The 21141-nt window shown below is 40.5% G+C and overlaps 1 protein-coding gene across 5 annotated transcripts in view; it reads left to right on the plus strand.

Moving 5' to 3' along the window:
- Positions 1 to 21141, plus strand: part of LPAR1 (lysophosphatidic acid receptor 1) — a 122994-nt gene that overhangs the window by 49706 nt on the left and 52147 nt on the right. For all 5 annotated transcript variants that reach the window (XM_032764939.2, XM_032764941.2, XM_032764943.2 and 2 more), the window contains exon 3: positions 12510 to 13257. In XM_032764939.2, coding sequence (XP_032620830.1) covers positions 12510 to 13257 — 748 coding nt within the window. The remainder of the gene's footprint in view (positions 1 to 12509; positions 13258 to 21141) is intronic.

Below are 21141 nucleotides of genomic sequence, written 5' to 3' on the forward strand. Positions count from 1 at the left end.
GACCAAATATTGCATGAGCTAGCAGGTACTATACTACCCCTACATTAGAAAAAGAACAGTTCAGTCACATGTAGGGTATGTCTAAACTGCAAAAACAAACAAACAAAAACTTCAAACAAAAAACCACAGGTTAGTTAACACGAGTTAACACACTTTTTTCTGTGTGTGCAGTGTACACACTGTGTAGATATAATCTCTAAACCTTTGTGAGTTCATCTCTTTTATGTGTCTTTCTTATCACACCACTATTACAAAACTAGGCTCTGATTCTTCATTAAGATCTGTATAGGTAGACTGGTGTGTCTGGATGAATTCCCGTTATGATCAGTGCACCTGCATGAATCTGACTTTAGGATTGGGGTGCTAGTCAATTTAAAATGTGTAATACTGTAAACCAACTGACATATAGCTTGTAATACACTATGTCATCCAGGATCACTGCAAGTGGGGAAAAGAATTACTATGTGAAATTTTGAATTGCTACTATTTGTAGTGTAAAATAAAGTGGGGTTTTTTGTTTTGTTTTTTGTTTTTTTTTAACAGCAGGTATGAACATAAGGACCCAAAATGGTTAATGGAAAAGATGATTAGGTTGGAACCAAGTCAGTTAAAGCAAACTGCAAACTAAACACACAGAGATTTTTCTAGCTGAAGGTTGGTGAATATTCAGGGCAGTTGGCTCATCCAGAACTGAAACCTGATAAAAGCAGTCTCTGCTCCAGGAGGCTGTTCTACACATTAAACAAATCCATTTGTTTTTAATTCCAGTAATTCATAATGTGTTCAGATGTTTTAGGCATTTGTATTTTTCCAATAGATTTAAAAATGATATGGTCACATTCCACAGTATGGACTTGTCTTCCTAATTTCAAAATGGTTAGGCCATTTTATTTCTAAAAATCTTATTGTAAGAATTTTTAATATTCTTACTGGCCATGTATTTTGCTGGAGTTAATTAATAATGAATAACAGTAGAAATCCTTGAGTGTACCTTTTTACTGAAGATCATCCTACATTAGCCCCAAACAAGTTTCTTTGGATCGATCACATCTTTTAACATGGGATTTAAAGAGTTAGTTGAGATTTAACTGGTATGAAAGATCAGTTTTTCCATAGTTTTTCTTTGGTACAAGCAGATCTTATTCATAATCTGTCCATGCTGTACATTAATTTTGCGATTGAATTTGGTATGGCTGTTAGCTCCTCTTTTTTTATATTCAGTATCTTATACAATTCACCACTAACTTGAAAAATAGGTAATGTCCCTCTCAGCCTTCAGTGCCTAAAATTTATGCCCCATTTTAATCTTTCTTTTGTTTAATATGAAATATGTGTGGATCAGGAAGAACGGTTATGGCAATTTTGCAACAAAAAAAACTTCAAAAACAGACTCCAAAGAGAGACTGCTGAACTCAAATTAATATGCAAATTAGATACAATTAATTCAGGCTTAAACAGAGACTGGGAATGGTTGGGTCATTACACTAATTGAATCTATTTCCCTATGTTAAGTTCTCCTCACACCTTCTATGGGTCATCTTAATTATCACTTCAAAAGGTTTTTTTTCTTTTTTTTCTCCTGCTGATGATAGCTCATCTCAATTGATTAGACTCTTCATGTTGGAATGCATACTTCCACCTTTTCATGTTCTCTGTATGTATAAATATCTCCTGTCTATGTGTTCCATTCTATGCATTGGAAGAAGTGAGCTGTAGCTCACGAAAGCTCATGCTGAAATAAATTTGTTAGTCTCTAAGGTGCCACAAGTACTCCTGTTCTGGTTTGTCACTGTATGTAGTACAGTGTTTAATATAATTGAACTCCCTTTTGTTAAAGCTTGCACGTAACTTAAAATGTTTCTCCATCTCAAGTTTGTGCTCACACTGTACATGAAGATGTGTGCACATCGTGATGGCTATGCAGATTAATTCTTAGAAGTTTGTGAAGATTATGAGCTTTAGGAGGAGATGACTAGGAAATACGAATAACTTGTGTTAAAGCTGCTCACTGTATGTACCAACACCTCTCAACTCCTTCAAGGAAAGGCCTTGAACAATGAAAGAATCTAAGAATAAATCTCTCAGGTGCTGGTTACTTTGCCCACATACAGAAATGGATAGCAGTAGGTTGTAAGTTCTTTGCGGCAGGGGCCATCTTTTTGTTTTGTGTTTGTACATCATCTAGCACATTGGGATCCTGATTCATACTTGGGGCTCAGAGGCATTACTTCAATAAAAATAACAATAGTAAAAAAAATCACCCCCTTAACTGAAGTAATAGTAGAGACACAAAGTAACAAAGCTTGACAAACATGAGTCTTCATCTTTAGAGTCTTGGACTGTTTTGTTTTGTTTTTAAGTGTGTGACTTCCTCCTACTTGTTTCCCCCCCTTCTTTTCAGCCAGTCTTTTTCCCCCTCACCTTCATATAGGCAAAAATGCTACACAGGGAGATACACTGTAGGAACCTCATAGTGTAGTAGGTAGAAAGGTTTACTGAGTGGCCAGCAGGAATCTTGAGGAAGCATTTTAGGATGCCTGAAAGGGAAAGCGATAATTAATGATGTTCTAGATAAGATAATTTACTGCATAGAGTGATTAGAAGGTTGTCTTTAAAGATGAGGTGGTGGGTAAAGGAGAGAGGATAATATTTTTTCCCCATAGTGGGAAATTAGAGGCCAGAAACAGTTTATCCATTCTGTTTACACTTCACAGCCTCAAGAAGAAATTATTTGCTCTTATGAACTAAGAGCTCTTGGAGCACTTCAAACACGCTAGAAAGGCCGTCGTTCTCTTGTTGTGTTTTTGTTTACATTTTGATTTTTGATTTTGCCTGCCAGAGCTACCTAGTGCTAGATTTAAATGGGGACACACAAATAAATATCTGAAATCGCTCTAAAAGGGAATCCAGAAGACCGCTTTCATTGTCCTCTCTGCGCTTGCCAAACCAGTCTTCAGAAAGCAATTCTCCTCTTTTTGAAATGGAGTATGTTTTTGTTCCCCTTTCCTCTCCACGTATTCCTGCTTCTGCATGTGCTAATGCTATAACTTTTAAAAAGTGTGGCAATGAGTAGGAGGGGGAAAGGGCAGGGAGAATGCAATGGTAGCTGATACCGGACCTGTGTATTTCCAATCCCATTTCTAGCAGCCCTCTATTGGCACTGTCGCTTTTCACTGTAAATATTCTTTCAGTGTCCTTAATCTGAGCTCTTTTCCCTGTCTCATTATACTGAATAATCTTGTAAGACATGCTGACCTCCTCCTTACGCTCCTCACCCCCATGGTGAAGGTGAAATCTTGTAGTTGAGATATCATGACCTTTAATATAGGTGATATGAAGTGATTGTTTTCTCCAGAAACAGGGAAAATGCACAGCATTGGGGGTTGCTTCTTCAAAATATGGCATAGTAGAAAACTCCAGTCACTGACATGTGGCTAAACAGTGGTAACGCCCGCACCTTTGAACTCTTTAATTGCAGTACGATCAGTGGAATTACATTAACAGTGTTGGAATAAAATGGAACAACAAACATGAGAGGGGAGAAATGTTGATACATTTTTAATTCCAGTAGAAAGAGTTGCTGTAATTTAAACGAATGAGACTATCTCCCTAGACTATCGTAGGATGATTTGGGTGGTTCTGCCTCCACAGTGGTTATTCCTGCTTTTGATGATAAACTTAGTTTTAATGCTCATAACTGTTGATGCCCGAGGACAGCCTTAATGTGGAAAAGAGCAGCAAAGCTGCTATTGTCCCCTCCGCTTAGACAAAACAGCATTGTCTGTGATTTGGGGTTGGCTCCCAATTACAGTACTGAGCAGAGTGAAGTATGTAGCATTTTCCCCCTCCAGGTGAGTAAACAGATTAAAGACATTACCAAAACAGATCTCTGGTAGCACTGAGTACTTTGAATGAGAGAGCAAATCAGCAGTGGTCAGACAGGCCAGGAAATGAATAACTAGTGATAAACATGAATCCACCCAATTATAGGCATTTCATAAGGGGGAACTTAAAACACTGTGTGGCTTTCTCATTGCGCCAAATGAAATGGTCAGTGTTCAAAATATGTATTCATGGTTACAGAGTAGAATAGCATTGTGTTTTATGGACTTCTGGTTGGTCGGGCTTGAATGTGTCATTGATAGCCCTTTGTTGCCAGTGTCCCAAAAAGAGAGGTTCTGTTATGTACATCTTCATATATTCTGTTTACACATGTTTCCTGAAAGAGTCCATCGAAGCAAAGTAAACTGAGAGATGGATCAATGCTGTCTGTGTACGCAAAGGTCAAGTATATTGCCAGGAAAAAATATTTCAAGAGGTAAATACTGAGTAGTCTTATTATTTCCATTTAAAAACTTGTTTTCCTACCCCCAAGCTAAATGTCCTACACTAGTAAACACAATTCTGAATAAACATTTTCCTTACTGGCTAAGTTTTCCCACATGCTTACCTTGCTTGTACACTGCATGCAAAAGCTGGAAGTTGCATCTTATTTGGAGGTAGAGAGTGGTCCAAGCATCCTATTGTAGAGAATCAATCCTGCACCCATGGAAGCCAGTCAGTATTTTGATATAAATAGGATTGGGCACAAAGTCTACATGTTGCAGTTCACTATGGACTGAAAGTCCTCTGTGAATGTATTTTGATAGCTTCTTTCATCCCAAAGTACATCAGTGCAGAGACTGCATTTGTACAGCACTTAACCTGATTGGGGCCCCTGGGAACTGGTATAATCACAAATATTTTAATAAGAGCAGTAAACCTGCAGTTGCCAAATGAATATCCCAACTTGCCTTGCAGTGCAGTCCAAAGACATTAGAGATTTTTCTGGCTGAGATTTCCAAAGGTGGTCATGAGTGATTTATGGCTGCCTGGCTTGACGTCTTTTAAAGGAGCCTGATCATTTTAGGTTGGGTGCTCAGCATTATCTGAAAATGGTGAGCTGGTACCTCTTTCATGATGCCTTCTTGATCTAGAATATAGGATTTCATTAACAACAGTCACTCTCTAGTGGTTATGGTTGCTGAAGTGCATTTGGGCCACGTTTTCAAGGCTGGCTGGTGCAGTGAGGTGTACCATCATTTGCAGAATCTGAGACTGGACTAGCTGTGTGTGGACTGGACTAGTAATCTCAGTGGATGTTAACTCAAATGCCTAATGCAATACTTTTAAATGTTACCATTGTTAACTATTTCTCTGCTCATCAAAGCATGTACGAATAAAGGACCATATTATGAAGACCTGCACAATCTACTGAGTGACCGTGGTATTTTAGCACAAGACAGTTGTCTTGGAAGAGTACCACACCTGCCCTGTCTTACTCCTTAAACCCCTCCTGCACCCCCAGTGCTTGTTTTTTAATTTCACTTTTTGAAATCTTTCTGAACTTTTTTTGGCTTCTCATTTCCCCCAGCTGCCTTGGACAACAGATTCCAAATATGTTGTTTGGGTTTTTTGGTTTTGTTGTTTTGTTTTTTGCTGGCCTGGTGGCAGGGAAATGCTTTTGGCAGTGATAGTGAGCGTATCTGCGGGGGACTGGGAGCATGTGGTAGTAATGTTTTAAAGGGTTAACTGGACTTGACTGAAACAAATTTCCAACCTTAACTCCTTTTACTATTCAAAACAAAACTTCAGTAAAATTGCCGGTATTCCATTTATCTTTGGCAGACTGCTCAACCGTCGCTTGGTAAGAAAGGGATTTTGAGAGTCAGAGAGCCAAACTTCCTGCTGCCTGTTCTTTTTTTATTCCAGGGGAACTATTTTTGAATTTTTCTTCATAATAACTTTACAGTGAATAACCATTAAAGAAGGTCAACACCCTCTTTGGTTTTACAGGCAACCTGTGGAGGTCGTAATCGTGGCTTCCAACAGGATCTGTGTCTCCAATGAATTATGCTTTCTTGTGGTAAAACTGTTTCTTTCTGCACAGTCCCCAGTGACTGTTCATTCCTTTTGGTAAACTTCCACATAAACCTCTCAATATTGAGGACAGATGCTACACTCCATCGTCATTCAAGCTTTCACTGGGCCACAACGCAACTTGTTCAAAAAGCGTTCTAAAGATACTGGGGTATTGGGCTTGATTCCCATTGACACTAAGGCCTCTTTTACATTGCCAGAGCCATGTACAAGGACCTTAAAATGGGTGTAAATATAAGAATTGCTACCCCTTTGAGGCCTGTTTACATGGTTGAAGGAGTTTTAAATGGCTGCATTATAAACGAGAGGCAGAGCCATTGCTAACAGAACTCACAACCTACATCTTGAAGGTGTCTCAAAAATAAATGACTTTGGAAATATGAATTTTGAGCCTCAGAAGAAAGAATAAGGTTTCACTTGCTAGACTATTACTTGGGTTGGCTTGAGAGAAATAAAAGCACCAAGATAGTCAGCCAGGGTTTTCTTCAAAGGATAATGTTTATAAGCAGAAAACCAGTCATGCAACATAAGTAAAAAAACAGAGCACCAGAAAACTCCCCTGCACTGGGGTTCAACCCAGACATGTGAACGTGGATCCAGAGCCCAACTGTTACTGACACATTCTGTGTCTCAAGCAGTTAATGTATAGTCCTTTTCCCGAGCACCTGTGTGACTGGTAGGGCATGTTGAGCTGGTTAACTTCTCTGGGAACAAAGTATTGTCTCTGTACATACTCAGACAACCCAGTGGGCTCACTGGCCTATACTGTAGCCCGTTCTGCCACGTTTGCACTACAGTCATTACCTGTGCTAGCTAGGTTAAAGCTAGCACAGGTATGCCTAACTGTGTAACAATCACATCTTTACTTTCATTGTAGATGTACCAAAGGACTGGTCTGCGCTACCGTGCTGAATCGATCTAAGTTACATAACTTCACTTGCATGAATAACGTAACTGAAGTTAACGTAGTTAGATCCACTTATCGCGGTGGCTACACTGCACTGTGGCAACGGGAGAGCGTCTCCCATCAACTTCCCTTACGCTTCTCAGGCAGGTGGAGTACAAAATCGATGAGAGAGTGCTTTCCCATCGATTTAGCACATCTTCACCAGACCTGCTAAATCGACACTTGCTGCATCGATTGCAGATCTTCTGGTAATGTGGACATGCCCTTAGAGAGGAGCAGTATGGTTATTAGCACTGCCCATTCATGTACATGAGCAACCAGACTTGTTCAATGCTGCCCCACAATGTTGCCTGTAAAACCAAATAAGGTGTTGACCCTCCTTCAGTGCATCTCTTGATGCCTGCAGTTCTTTTGAGGGTTTGTAGTGGTCTCAGCAGTCATAGGCTGTGGATGTCCTGGGCATGATTCTCATATGGATTTAGAGGACAGACTAAAATGACTGTGGGAAAATGGATATAAAGTGCTACCAGATAATATTTTACACTCACGTTGTAAGATGTAAATACCTACACATGACGTAAGGCAATGGAGAATCAGGCTCTCTGTGTCAAAGTTCCCTCTTTTGTGGACTTCACAGCCAGCATTTACTTTCTTCTAAGTTTAGGAAGCTGAAAATAAGGGTTAATACCTTTACTCAGACATACATTTAGATGAATAGATTTGTGTAAAAAAAAAAAAAAAGGGGGGGGGGTTATGCTTGGTTTTTGTACCTCCTCTTTATTTTGCACTCTACAGCCAAGTCATGTTAGTCTGTGCTCTAAATCCATGTTTACCACTAACCAGACCCTTTTCAACTTGCAATGTTCGTTTTCTGAAATATGATTTTGTAATTATGGGATGGGTGGGGAATTATTCACATGCTGACTAACCTTTTACCCTTTATTCTGGGCCCTTGGCTGGGATTGCTGGTTTGTCTCTCAAGTCTAGTCTTCCTGGTACATCGGTAGATTTAAAGTCCTGTAGTTAAATTCAAAGCAGCAGGACTTTTTTCCTGACAACTCCTATAGTAGATACTGTATGTGAATCCAAGTCTCTCTGAGTACAGAATCCCACATCCTTCCTGACTCTAAATTTCTGTTGAAGAAACTGTCTTCTGGATCTCCCTGAGGGCATTCAGATTACTGCTTCTCTTGGGGGTCTTTGTTAATTAGGGAGCAAAGTAGTCAAGATCTCATCTTGCAAAAGCAATCAGTCTGCTCTGAGTTTCATTGGCTTGAAGAAGGCTGTATGCAAGTTGAATATCTTGTTGCAAAATTTCAGGCCTTGAGTTTTATTTGATGTTTTGTTATAAGTATGATTTTGATCCTCCCTCAACTTTTAAAAAATCCAAGAAGCCATCATCCCTTCTACATGTTTTCTAACAACGTAAGAAAAATGTGGCAGAATTTTTAATTTTATTTGGAGACGAGCTTTTCGCTTGGTTGATGAAACTTTTTGGGAAGATTTTGAAATTTTTTTTTTATGCTTTCAGTAACACTTGAAAATGGCTCATTCTGGAATTTCTCAGGTCTGAAGATTACACAATGAAAAATAAAAAATAATGCACTTGAGTGTTCTTTGTTAGGTAGGTTGGGTAGCTAATTTTAGAGCTGTTCACTAATGAGCTTTGAAACTGTCAGGTCCCAGCAGGGTTTATATACCGTGACCATTAACCCTTCAGACCCTCCCAGTGCTAACATATGCTTCATTTAGAAAATATCAGTCAGTTGCTAGTGTTCTGAAAACTTGTCAACGTTTGTTTTTCACCCTGAAAATCAGGTTGTTCCCAGTCTTGCTGCAGTGAATTTCCAGAGCTCTTATCTCAAGTTCCTGCTTCAGCCAGCCAGAACCTCCTCTCACTCACATTTTCTACCAGAAGAGAAAAGGTGGTGATGGAATCTTCACCAACCTCAGATATTCTTGTCCTCTTGACTCACTGGCTCCTTTTTGCTGACCCCTGAGCTGTTCTTGTGACATTCCGCAGAGGGATGGAGTGGATGCTGTTGCAATTCTCTTAATACCAGGGTTTTCACGCACCTGGCAGAAGAGGGAGAGTAGCTGAGGCAGGATATTGGTTCCCCACCCCACTATATCCTGCAGGGTGGTCACAAGATGATATCAATGATTTGGCTGTAGTGGGATCTTTCAAAAAGGGAAGTTATGAGTCTAAAGAAAAAAGATAGGAAATAGCAATCTTTGAGCCCTGTGCAAAGTTAGCTTTCCTGTAAGAGTGAAGATTGGGCATTGCTTAGAGGGACAGAGTGAATTTTGTTTATTAAATCTGAGTGCTGAATCTCCTGGCCCTTTCTTACTTTGGTTAGAACTATTTCTACTAATGTTTTAATAAGACTTTACAAATGTGACGGTCTCTTAACAAATTCTTTTATTTGATTTTGTTGGGAGGAATTGACTCTTTGAGAACTAAGCTCAGCTTGATGCGATTAACCAGGTACTCTGAGTCTGGCTTCCTTCTCTTCTGCCTTTCATTTGTCTCCTCTATGCTTCATAATAGACTTATTTCCTGAACATTATAAAGATGTATTTAAAATGAACATTTGCAATTCAGTTTAAATCAACTTCTGCTGAAATCATCTATTAAATGGATACGGTATAGTTTAAGATTTTGAACATCTGTTTTTAACTGGGCTATGAAATGCCGAGAGTGAAACTTCAGGAAATTAAAATATAAACTTCCCTGCCTCTTTCCTGAAGGTGCAGGAGCTGGGGGCGGGTCTGTCTGTTTGCTTATGCCATTATGTTAGGTTAACCCTTTGGATGTCCAAAGACATCCCCCATTCTTTTATTGCTTGGCCATAAGCTGTCATGTAGAACTATTCAGTATATAAATGCATTGCCTTGGAATCTCAGAGTCAGTAGATGGGTGGTTAACTCTTCTATAAAGATGTGTGCTGGAAAGAGGAGAGCTTGATCAGCTGCAATCTCCCCTGTTTACACTATGTCTGCATACCACACCTGATTACTATTCCAGATGTGCCTCTTGGGGTCTCTTCAAACTCCAATAGAGAGCATGAATAAATTACCCTTTTCCTTCTCAAGAGCAAACACCTGCATGTCTGACATGTGGAGATGCCTTTTTTTCCCTTGGGAATAGAGATGACTCTTGCCAGCAGTTACAGACTTTAGACGAGCATACACTGAAAAGCAAAGCTCCTTCCTTTGAAACTCCTCGAAAGAGCAATTTGTAGAGCACTGTGTCCCACTGTCTTCAGTATTATTAGACTCTACAGTCAGGTTCTTGTTAGGATACTCAAGTTCTATACCATTCCTGAATTTAACCAATCCTAGTTTAAGCATACCCTATATTCATATATGTATTGTGTGTGCATATATTTCCAGATGGCTTGGTGATTGGCTTTTTATACCTAACTGAGATACATTACACTTAACATTGCTACTTGTAATGCATTCATTTTCTCATAGCTTGCTTATGTGTGTTTGGAGTGGTGGGGGTTCTGACAGGAAGGGGACAATGCTATGCACTTGACTGTTATATGGATTGCATTTTTTAGGTTAGCTCTATTTTGCGGAACAACTACAAAAATGTAATCCTCAAAACTATATTTGCAAGAAAAACTGGCTTCCCTAATCAGTTGCGGAGAGGCAACAGTGAAGCTCAGACCATAAATATGGGTATTGATTAGCTGAAATTTCTTTTTCAGATACTAAACTTAGTGCATGAATGCAACAGAGAACATTCATTGATAGATTTAAGACCAGAAGGCACCATTAGATCATCTAGTCTGACCTCCTGCGTAACACAGCCATTAGAACTTCATCCAGTTTACTCCTGTAAAATTTGCAAAAAGTTTTGTATTCATATAATAATGCAGATTCTGGAAAAGCTTTTTATAGTGTTCACTAATTAAATCCTATACGACTTCCCCTCTCTCCCAAGGGCTTTTGTACTTGAACTATTATTCCCTCACAATCTTTGAACAAAGAATTTAAAGCCATATGTGTTATGTCCTTAAGTCTGTCCTGCTGAAGGTACCCACTGAACATGAGTTGTCCTGTTCAATTGAGGGATTCTATAAGAGATTTTAATTGATAAATAATTAGGACTTAAAGGCCAAACTTCTAGGAAAGGGCTTTATTTGGAGACTTATAAAAGTTAAGCTCAGCCTACTGAGCAGTGTTTAGAGTGGAGGGTAAAATTATTGTAACTAAAAGGATATTTTTATTCCTTAACTGAAGTTTTACCTGCTGTGCAACACGTTTTGTGTATACATGGAAAGTTTTTGCCATGTTGGTTTACAGGAATTTCCCTGGTATTGTCAACTTTCACAAATGAACATTAGTGGAAATAACTTTGAATAATTCCAAAGCAATCTTTCAGGTGCTGTTTTTACTCAGCTCCACCCACTAGTTCTGTTTCCCAGTTGTGCACATATTTAGTTCTAATGTGTTAGTAATGCTAAAAGTACAGGTTTATACTTAGTGAATAGAGTTGGCTGAAAAATTCTGAATTTTTTTGAGGAGGATAAACAATTCTATCATTATTTTTATGTATCAGTAACATGCTTAACAATTCTTTTAATACTGTTCAAAGGTGTGAATAACAGTGGGGGAAAATTAGCATGGCCATGTACATTGGCCAAACCGGACAGTCTCTACGCAAAAGAATAAATGGACACAAATCAGACGTCAAGAATTATAACATTCAAAAACCAGTCGGAGAACACTTCAGCCTCCCTGGACGCTCAGTTACAGATCTAAAAGTTGCAATTCTTCAACAAAAAAACTTCAGAAACAGACTCCAACGAGAAACTGCGGAACTGGAATTAATTTGCAAACTGGACACCATTAAATTAGGCTTTAATAAAGACTGAGAGTGGATGGGTCATTAAACAAAGTAAAAACTATTTCCCTATGCTAATTTTTCCCCTAGTGTTACTCTCACCTTCTTGTCAACTGTTTGAAATGGGCCATCCTGATTATCACTGCAAATTTTTTTTTTCTCCTGATTATAGCCCACCTTAATTGATTAGTTTTGTTAGAGTTGGTATGGCAATACCCATTTTTTCATCTTCTCTATGTATATATATCTTCCTATTGTATTTTCCACTGATGAAAGCTTATGCCCAAATAAATTTGTTATTCTCTAAGGCCTGGTCTACACTGGGGGCGGGGGGTCGATCTAAGTTATGCAAACTTCAGCTACATGAATAACGTAGCTGAAGTCAACGTACTTAGATTGACTTACTGTTGTGTCTTCACCGCGGTGAGTCGAATGCTGCTGCTTCCCCGTCAACACTGCTTGCACCACTCACCGAGCTGGAGTACAGGAGTCAACAGAAGAGTGCTCAGGGATCGATTTATCGTGTCTAGACTAGATGTGATAAATCGATCCCCTCTGGATCGATCACTGCCCGCTGATCTGGCCAGTAGTGAAGACATACCCTAAGGTGCCACAAGGATTCCTCATTCTTTTTGCTGATACAGACTAACACAGCTACCACTCTGAAACAATTGTAATGTCCTCTTGGATATGAATTTAAATACGTTGTCTGCAGAATTATTCATGTTTCCTTGTTTCAGCATCTGCCTTACTTGTAGAGGCAAGTTTGCAGTCACTGGAATGCTGCTTTCAGTTCTGATGTCTGTTTTCTTTTTTTTTTTTCAGTCCACAGTCATGAGTGAACCCCAGTGCTACTACAATGAAAACATTGCCTTCTTTTATAACCGGAGTGGAAAATACTTAGCCACTGAATGGAATACTGTCAGCAAGCTTGTGATGGGACTGGGTATTACCGTCTGTATCTTCATAATGCTGGCCAACCTCTTAGTTATGGTGGCTATTTATGTCAACCGCCGCTTCCACTTTCCTATTTATTACTTAATGGCCAACTTAGCTGCTGCGGACTTCTTTGCAGGGCTGGCCTACTTTTACCTAATGTTTAACACGGGACCCAACACTAGAAGATTGACTGTAAGCACCTGGCTTCTTCGCCAGGGTCTCATTGACACTAGCCTGACGGCCTCTGTAGCCAATTTGCTGGCCATTGCTATTGAGAGGCACATTACCGTCTTCCGAATGCAGCTGCATACTCGGATGAGCAACCGACGAGTGGTGGTAGTAATTGTTGTCATCTGGACTATGGCCATTGTCATGGGTGCTATACCAAGTGTTGGCTGGAACTGTATCTGTGATATCACTCACTGCTCCAATATGGCACCACTCTATAGTGACTCATACTTGGTTTTCTGGGCTGTTTTCAACCTGGTCACTTTTTTGGTTATGGTGGTCCTATATGCTCATATCTTTGGATATGTCCGCCAAAGGACTATGAGAATGTCCAGGCACAGTTCTGGGCCCCGCAGAAATCGGGACACCATGATGAGTCTCCTGAAGACCGTGGTCATTGTGCTTGGTGAGTATCTACTTCAACAAAAATGTTTCTCTCTGTTTCCCGTAGCATAAGTTAATAAAACATTTCATTAGTGCTAGAGGAGAACTGGAACATGCATCTCAACCTTCTCGTTGGCACGTCATAAATTTATGGGGGATGGGAAAAGGAGTGAGCGAGGGAGCAAACACTAAGTGTTCATACCGCTCTTGGAATTATCATATTTATGGCAGTGATATCTGAACCTCAATCATTCTATAATTCAACATCTGTCCTGGTAATATAATATTTTTAAGGGGAACACTTCAGGGAATAATGGAAAACAGGACGTGGATTATAATGCTGATATGCACAAGGCAAAAACAGCCCCTTCCCCAGGAGAAGCTTCACTTACATTTCCTTGTCCATTATAAACCTCCCCAATGCAGACATACCCTCTTTCATAGAAACTTTATCCCCTGCATGTCTTCGTGGTGCTATGCCTGTGTATTTGGCAGAGCTAAGCAGCTGCAGCACAGAAGCGGCACAGAGGTAGCTGCTACTTGCTGCATGCTTTTCATCTCCTAGGTAAGTACCCGCTGTGTTTTCCCTTTCTTGTTGCTCAAGAAATGGCATGGTCTCACAGGTATCTGTTGTCATATTTGGAGATAGTCCAGGTAACAAATGCTTGACTTGCTTCTGTGGCACAAAACCATTCCCTCTGTTCAGTGACAGATGTTGTCAAAAACTATTAAATCTCACTAAGTGAAGTCAAAATATGTCTAGCTAGGTTCAGATCTCTGTTATGTAATGTTCAAATGCATGGACATCTTTGTTATATTATTAGTTACATTAACATGAATTGGTGGAAGTTTATAATTAATTGTCTGCTGATTAATCTTGGAGCAAGAGGCAAGAATCTGTGCTTTAGTTTCATAAATACAAGTAGGTAAGTGTTGGTGTGCTCACTTATCTAACACTTCAGTAGAGGAGCAAACGTCTGTGTGCCATAGCAAGAACAAGCTGGAAATTTACCAGCAATCCATGTTACTGTATTATCTGTTTACTTGCGTCATGATCATGTTTTGCTTTTCTCTCTAGGGTAGAAAAAATTGTTTTGAGTTGGAAAGGATAAAATGAGTAAACTTTCCCTTGATTCATGGACTGCCCTACTGCACTCAACGCTGTTTTTAATCCTGACCCTTTCTACCTCCCTTTCACCAAATTCAAGCAGGCAGATGAGGTTCAGAAGAAAGCTTCAGGTCTGAGCATATCTTCCGAAAGCAAATCTATATTTTCCGTTTTGGATGAATTGCCACTCTTTCCAACTGTGAAGCAGTAAAGCACTTCCTGTCATATAACTGGCTGGTTAAATCTCGTAAACCAGACAAATAGTAAGCATTTTTATCAATGCTTTGAAATAGTAAAAAAATACTGAGTAAATCTCATTTGGTAGTTAATGCCAATACAGCTGTGCCACTGTAAGACGGCTTGTGTGCCTGCAGTACGCCGATAGGAGAGAGCTCTCCCGTTGGCATAATAAAAGCAGGCCCAACAAACGGTGGTAGCTTTGTTGGTGGCATATGCTCATGTGAGTGCTTATGCCAGCAAAACTTGTGTTGCTCAGGGGAATGTTTTTTTTTTCACGCCTCTGAGCAGCAAAAGTTTTGCCAACATCAGTGCTAGTGTAGACCTGGCTGTAGTTCCATAAAACACTTCTTGAGAAGTCTTATAAATAAAATTCCTTTCTTTAAAAAACAATAATGAATGTGGTTCTTAGTTTACCAGCACTATGTTTGTTTTACTGTATGGCCAACTCTTTTATGAAATGTGTATCCTGTGTGTAACAGGATATTAAGTATAGGACTTGAAGCAGCCTTTTCAAAAGAGATTAGATGCTTACATGAAAAATAGAAGCTGTAGTTACACTTGCTAGGACAATCTATAAGGGCTGTGAATCCTCATGAACCAGGGTAATGGGCTGACTGCTAGCTGGGGTCTGGAAGGAACTCATTGTACCACTCCACTGGGTGTATTATTGCTATTAGCTATATGTATGCGGGGCTTCTTCTGGAGTATCTGACACTCATCACTGTGGGGACCAAGGGACTGAAGTAGGTAGATAACCAGTCTGTTCCAGTAATTTTCCTTACCTGTAGAAGCCAATTAAAAGTCAACAGTCAGCAACCATAGCCACACAGTTATTATAGCTATCACTTTTGTGCCTGTGGTTTGCAAATGCTGATTTCATAGTGATGACCACTGTAAGGATTATCGAGAAAAGTAAAAATTAATATTTGAAGCCAACATATTCAAACTTGGGTCTCTAAAGTTAACCATCCAGGCCCCAGTTCAGCAAAGCACTTAAGCATGTGCTTAAATCCTGTTGGGTCTTAAACACATATTTAAGTGCTTTACCGAGTGAGAGCCTTGAAGAGGTTGCATGGTTTTCATAGACATTGATGACCTGCACAGTCACCGATGCTGAGCACCTCTGAAAATCAGCGCACTTGCCTACATATCAAATATGGACTTAGCTTTCCCACTCTGGCCTTCAGGTTTGCTTTCCTCTAACTCTCAGATGAGTTATTCCTCAGTATTAAGGGCAACAGTTTCTTGGCATGGACTAATGGTGATCCATCAGCCAGTGAGTGATGCCTTTCATGCAGCCACTGCACAACAGAGGTGGAAGTTTCTAGCTGGGCTTTCCAATGAGACTCTCAAAGCATAGCTTTCTATAACCGCACTGTATTATTCGCCAGTATGGATCTCAGTAAGAAATCAGACTGTTGAATGGCAGGGGTGGGGGGGGTGAGAAGAGAAAGGAGGTAACATAATCTTTACTTCTAGGGGCCTGCTTTTAGGTCTGGTTGAAAATGTTCATGGTGAGCGAAATGAGCTTGATTTCAGTTGTAGCAGCTTTTAAATGTCTTTCTGTATAGCAAACCTACCGCACAAGGACACCGTAGGGAAACTGTGCTGGGATTGGTTTTCCCAGCCTTGGGATAAAATATATTTTCAGACCCGTGTGGAAAAACTCATGGAATATTTATCTCTATGCTACTTGGCTCTTTCCAAATCAACTTTCTCTTTCTGCCTCAGTACATTTCACAGAAGAGGAGAACTTGGGCTTTCTTGGTGGTCTAGCTGTTAATGCAATGTAGTGCATTAAAGTCTGAGGCAAAGCTCAGCCCCTCTACAGAGAGAGAGGAAAGGAAGTGCCTTGGTTTTATTCTCAAAAGATCTTCTTCCCTGAAATTCCTTGCAGCTGACTCAAGAATGCAGTTGGTGCGTGCTAGCCCTCTTGAACTGGAAGATTGGGTTTGCTCAATACAGAGCAATAGGAGGAGGGTAAGGTGAGGATCAGAATGAAAAATGAGTGGAGGGAAGGGGCTCTAGAGGAATCCTCAAATATAATTCAACAAACACTGCAAAGAGATGTAATGTTGATCTTATTTTATGATCCTCTGAATCCATAAATAACCACTCCATAAGTCAGTCAACAAGAGATTCTTTCACTTGATTTCTAAACTTACATAAGCTTGTCTTTCTGAAGTTAGCCAATGAGCCTAGAATTTTTTTCATCCGTCCCTACTGCAGTTTCAAGGGGAGGCAGATAAACAAGAAGTGCTTTTGTTTATCAGCCCCAGTAAATGCCTAACACTGTCTGCCATCCCCACATCTCATTGCCTTGCTCCAAGAGGATAGCCACCCACAAGAAAAAAAAATCCTCTTCTGATGGCTATGCTGTCAGCATGTGTGAGGTGGAATCAAATTGAGTTGCATAAGAGGACTCATTGTTTTCCCAATGACTAAGAGGGGTTGAAGCTCTGGCTGGAGCGGTCGGGAGCTGGCACACTGCGTCATCCCACAGAGCTGCTGGGATGTTGAATCCTGGGACTGAGTCAAAGCAGAAAACAGATTTTTTTTTTTTTGCTTTTTCTTTCTTTCTTTCTTTCTTTTTCTTTTTTGCTTTTCATGCCCTTTTATGTTTTTTCCTTCAGTAAAATATTTTAAACAGAAGGAAGTGATTTCATAGTTGAGTCCTTTCTTTTAACAAGGCTTCTTTTGAAATCTGCAATGTAGCAAGAACATAAAGCTCTTTCTCCATAACATGCCTTTTTGCTGTGGGGCTTATGCAGAATTGATTCGTATAACAAACACAGACTTGGTCTTGGTTAGGCTGAGACTCAAATCATACCGAAAGCATTTCATAATTGCAATGTGTTATTAAAGTAGAAAAGGGAATTTGCAGAAAGAACCTAACTGATACAACAAGCTTAAAATGTGCATCTTTTTCCTTTTTATTGCTTATCTTCAAACACTCTTTTAGGATGAAGTTAAACCAGTCTTCCTATTGGGTTTTTAGTTAAGTTGTTATCTGAATCTTCTTCCCTAGCCAAATGCAGGGCCGGAAACATTCAGTGCTATATGAGAAAGACAGATATTAAAGCTGTGAACCAGGAATCCAGAGATCGAAGTTCAAATCCTAGCATGATTTTTAGACTACTTGTGTGACCTTGGAAAAATTACTTAAGGCCAGATTTTTTTAATGCTATTTGGGTGTCTAAATATACAGATAGGTTGCAAGTGGAATTCCTAAAAGCGCTGAGGATATATCTGCATATTTAGATGGATAAAGACATTTAAAAATCTGGCCCTTAATCTCTGTTTCTCAGTTTCCTATCTGTAACATGGGGATACACGCAGGGTGAGCAAAGAAGTGTCTTATCTATTTAAAATGTTAGCTGTTCATGGCAGGGACTGTCTCTCCATAGCTCTCTATGACAGGGGTTCTCAAACTTCATTTCAATGCGACCTCCTTCTGACAACAAAAATTACTACATGACCCCAGGAGGGGGAACCAAAGCCTGAGCCCTGCTATCCAGGACTGGGGGGGCATGGGAAGCTGAAGCCCAAGCCTTGCCACTCCAGGCTGGGGAAGGGGGGAAGCAAAGTCAAAGCCTGAGGGCTTCAGCCCTAGAAAGGGGGCCTGTAACATTCAGCCCTAGGCAGCGGGGATAAGCCCTTGGACTTCGGTCCCGGGTGGTGGGGCTCGGGTTTTGTCTTTGGGCACAGGCAGGGGGCTTGGGCTTGGGCCCTGGGGCACAGCAAGTCAATTGCCAGCCTTGGTGACTCCATTAAAATGGGGTTGCAACTCACTTTGGGGTCCCAACCCACAGTTTGAGAATGGCTGCTCTATAGTAATGCAAATGAACTAATAGCATGGGTCATTCGTGGTGCACATGCAGTCTCATTAGAAGCTACCCATAAAGCAGTGTGGTATTGCTACTGTGCTTCCATAGGAGGGAGTCAGTGGGCAGGGGCATCTCTAGCTCTTTTGCTGCCCCAAGCATGGCAGTCAGGCAGCCTTCGGCTGCTTGCCTGTGGGAACAGCCCAGTCCCGCGGATTCGGCAGCTTGCCTGCGGGAGATCCACCAGTCCTGCAGATTCGGTGTACCCGCCGCTGAATCCGCAGGACCAGCAGACCTCCCGCAGGCCTGACTGCTGCCCTTGCAGGGACCGGCTTGCCGTCCCAGGCACGTGCTTGGAGCGCTGGTGCCTGGAGCCACCGCTGTCAGTGGAGCTACTCAAAATAGCAAACACTACAGCCAGTAATCAGTTTGCAGAATTGGGCTCTTGTGTCTGGCATCGAAATTACCGTAACAACTCTTCCCAATTAAATGATAGAAGTGTGACAAAGTTGTCTATAACTGAGCCACAGATTTATTCCTTCCTTTTTTAGCCTCCCTTCCTGCACATTGTCAATATTATTTTACCAAAATTAGTTATGTATATTGACTTTAACTCCGTAGCTGCCTTCTGTGACATAGGTGGAGCAAGCAATGAATTCCTGATTGCTTGCACCTAGACTTCCCTAGGGACTGGGAAACCTGCATGATTTGTTTTCTGTGAAATGTAAGGGCACTGGCAGTGTGTGAGTGTGATCAGTTTGATTTAACTTGCAAGACTTGGAAATAGAGATGGACGCAGGATTATAATGAATTTTAGTTGCTGTTAACCATTTTACCATAAAGGAGTGTCACTTTCTTTAAACGCATCGCCTTGCTATTGCAATGGAGAGATAAATGTGATGGAAACATCTGGAAGTTCAGGGTAAACATCTGGAAGGGTAGAACTGCTTGTTGAGGGCTTTTTTTTCTTGCCACAGTTATGAATTGCACAAGAGACTTTAATTTTTTGTACTGACTCTGAAACTCTTTCACAACCAGGGTACCAAACTGAAATGAAATGCGGCAGACAATAACTAAGGTAATATAGTGAACTCTTGCGAACCTAATTAATCCTTAGAGCTGTGGGGTAATTTTCATGTTGCTTAGTTAAAGGAATGTAGCAGGAAGTCACTTACTTCTCAACATATGCAGTTGGTTAAAGCAAATTCCACTGTATTATCAGTAACTTGTCCCCTACCAAGGTGATTGATTGGTTGACAGGCAGTCGTTACATGGTAGGATGAAAACCAGCCAATACTGTGGAGACTGACTTTTTAAAAAGATGTTTTCAATATGTATGCCATCTGTCTGCTGTAACTGACATACAGTGCACCTCACAAGTCTTTCTGCACGTCTTTGTCATGCATTACAGAGGTTTGTTGTTTAAATATAAAGCAACCCCCATATCATTTAGCAGTTTTAATGAGCTAATTCCCCATGCTGGCATATAGACACAGCTCATATGATGGGGAACGCTTACTTTTCATGAATGTCTGTTACTTCCTCAAATCTTAAGGCCACTGACATCACTTTTTATTAGCTGGATTTCATCAGCTCTCAGGTGAGTGGAGTCAGGGAGTGAGGTGAAGGGAATATTGTCTAGGCAGAGCTTAGCTGTCACTTACTCAAACTCTGGCAGACCTACTCTGCCAATAGATCATTATTCCTATGGTTGAAATCAAACACTATGTTGTAGTCGTGCGACATGTAAATATCAGAATCTTTTAGTAGACCAGGGATTTAACTTGACACCCTGTTGACTGGAAACTCAGGGTATCATCTGTTCATCCTGTCCCTGTAGAGTTTGTGACACAAAGAACACTGAAGCCTTAATATCATTTTCCCTGAGATCATTCTTCTTAGCATATGTGTAACATGCCTCAGGTGGCATGTGACCAGGATTCATCACTGAATATGGTCCAGTGTTTGGATCTTTAGCTTCCCTGGCCTAGGCCGGGTGCTGCTGGAGAGTGCGACCTGGGTGCTGATCTGTGTCCCCCCGAGGAGAACACTGAAAATGTACATCTCTTAACTTAAAGCATTGTTGAACTTAGCAGGCATGGCCTGATTTGGAGGGTTGTTAGGGATTTTCTTTTAATGTTGATAAAGAAGGCATTCGTGGTGTTGGTGGGAGGCTCTGCTTCCCACAACCCACTCTGCAAAGGGCAACTTTAAGAACCGGGGTGCTCCTGGAATTGGGAAGCACAGTAGAATCTCTTCAGTGTGAGGGGCTTGTTCATCCTTCGCCAACCCTACACAGTAATGCTGTTTGTATGTTGATTCAGGCCTAAAGGGAAAACAAGTTCTGTAAACTCAGGAATTGGCATCAGGAGTCAGAGTCTGGCCATCAATGACTTTCTGTTCTAAAACAGGAGGAGCAGTATTTAGTCTCCTGGTGTTTTTAGATCAGTATATTTTAAAAGTGCATAGACTGTGAATTTAGCCCATGGTTGAGTAAACTGGGAAGTTGCAGCTGATGATCTATAGACTAAATTGATCATATCAAATGTATTTCACAGGATTAATTCTCTTATTATACTGTACATATTTATATGTGAAGAAACAATGAGTTTGTAACATACTGTAAAATCATCAGTTATAAATGACGGATATGGTACATGTCTGATAACTATTATATTATAATAGTTATATATATATATATAAAAAAAAAAAATTCCCCTCTCACCCCTATGGG

This window comes from Chelonoidis abingdonii, chromosome 6, assembly GCF_003597395.2.
Source record: "Chelonoidis abingdonii isolate Lonesome George chromosome 6, CheloAbing_2.0, whole genome shotgun sequence".
In the NCBI taxonomy this organism is placed as follows: Eukaryota; Metazoa; Chordata; order Testudines; family Testudinidae; genus Chelonoidis; species Chelonoidis abingdonii.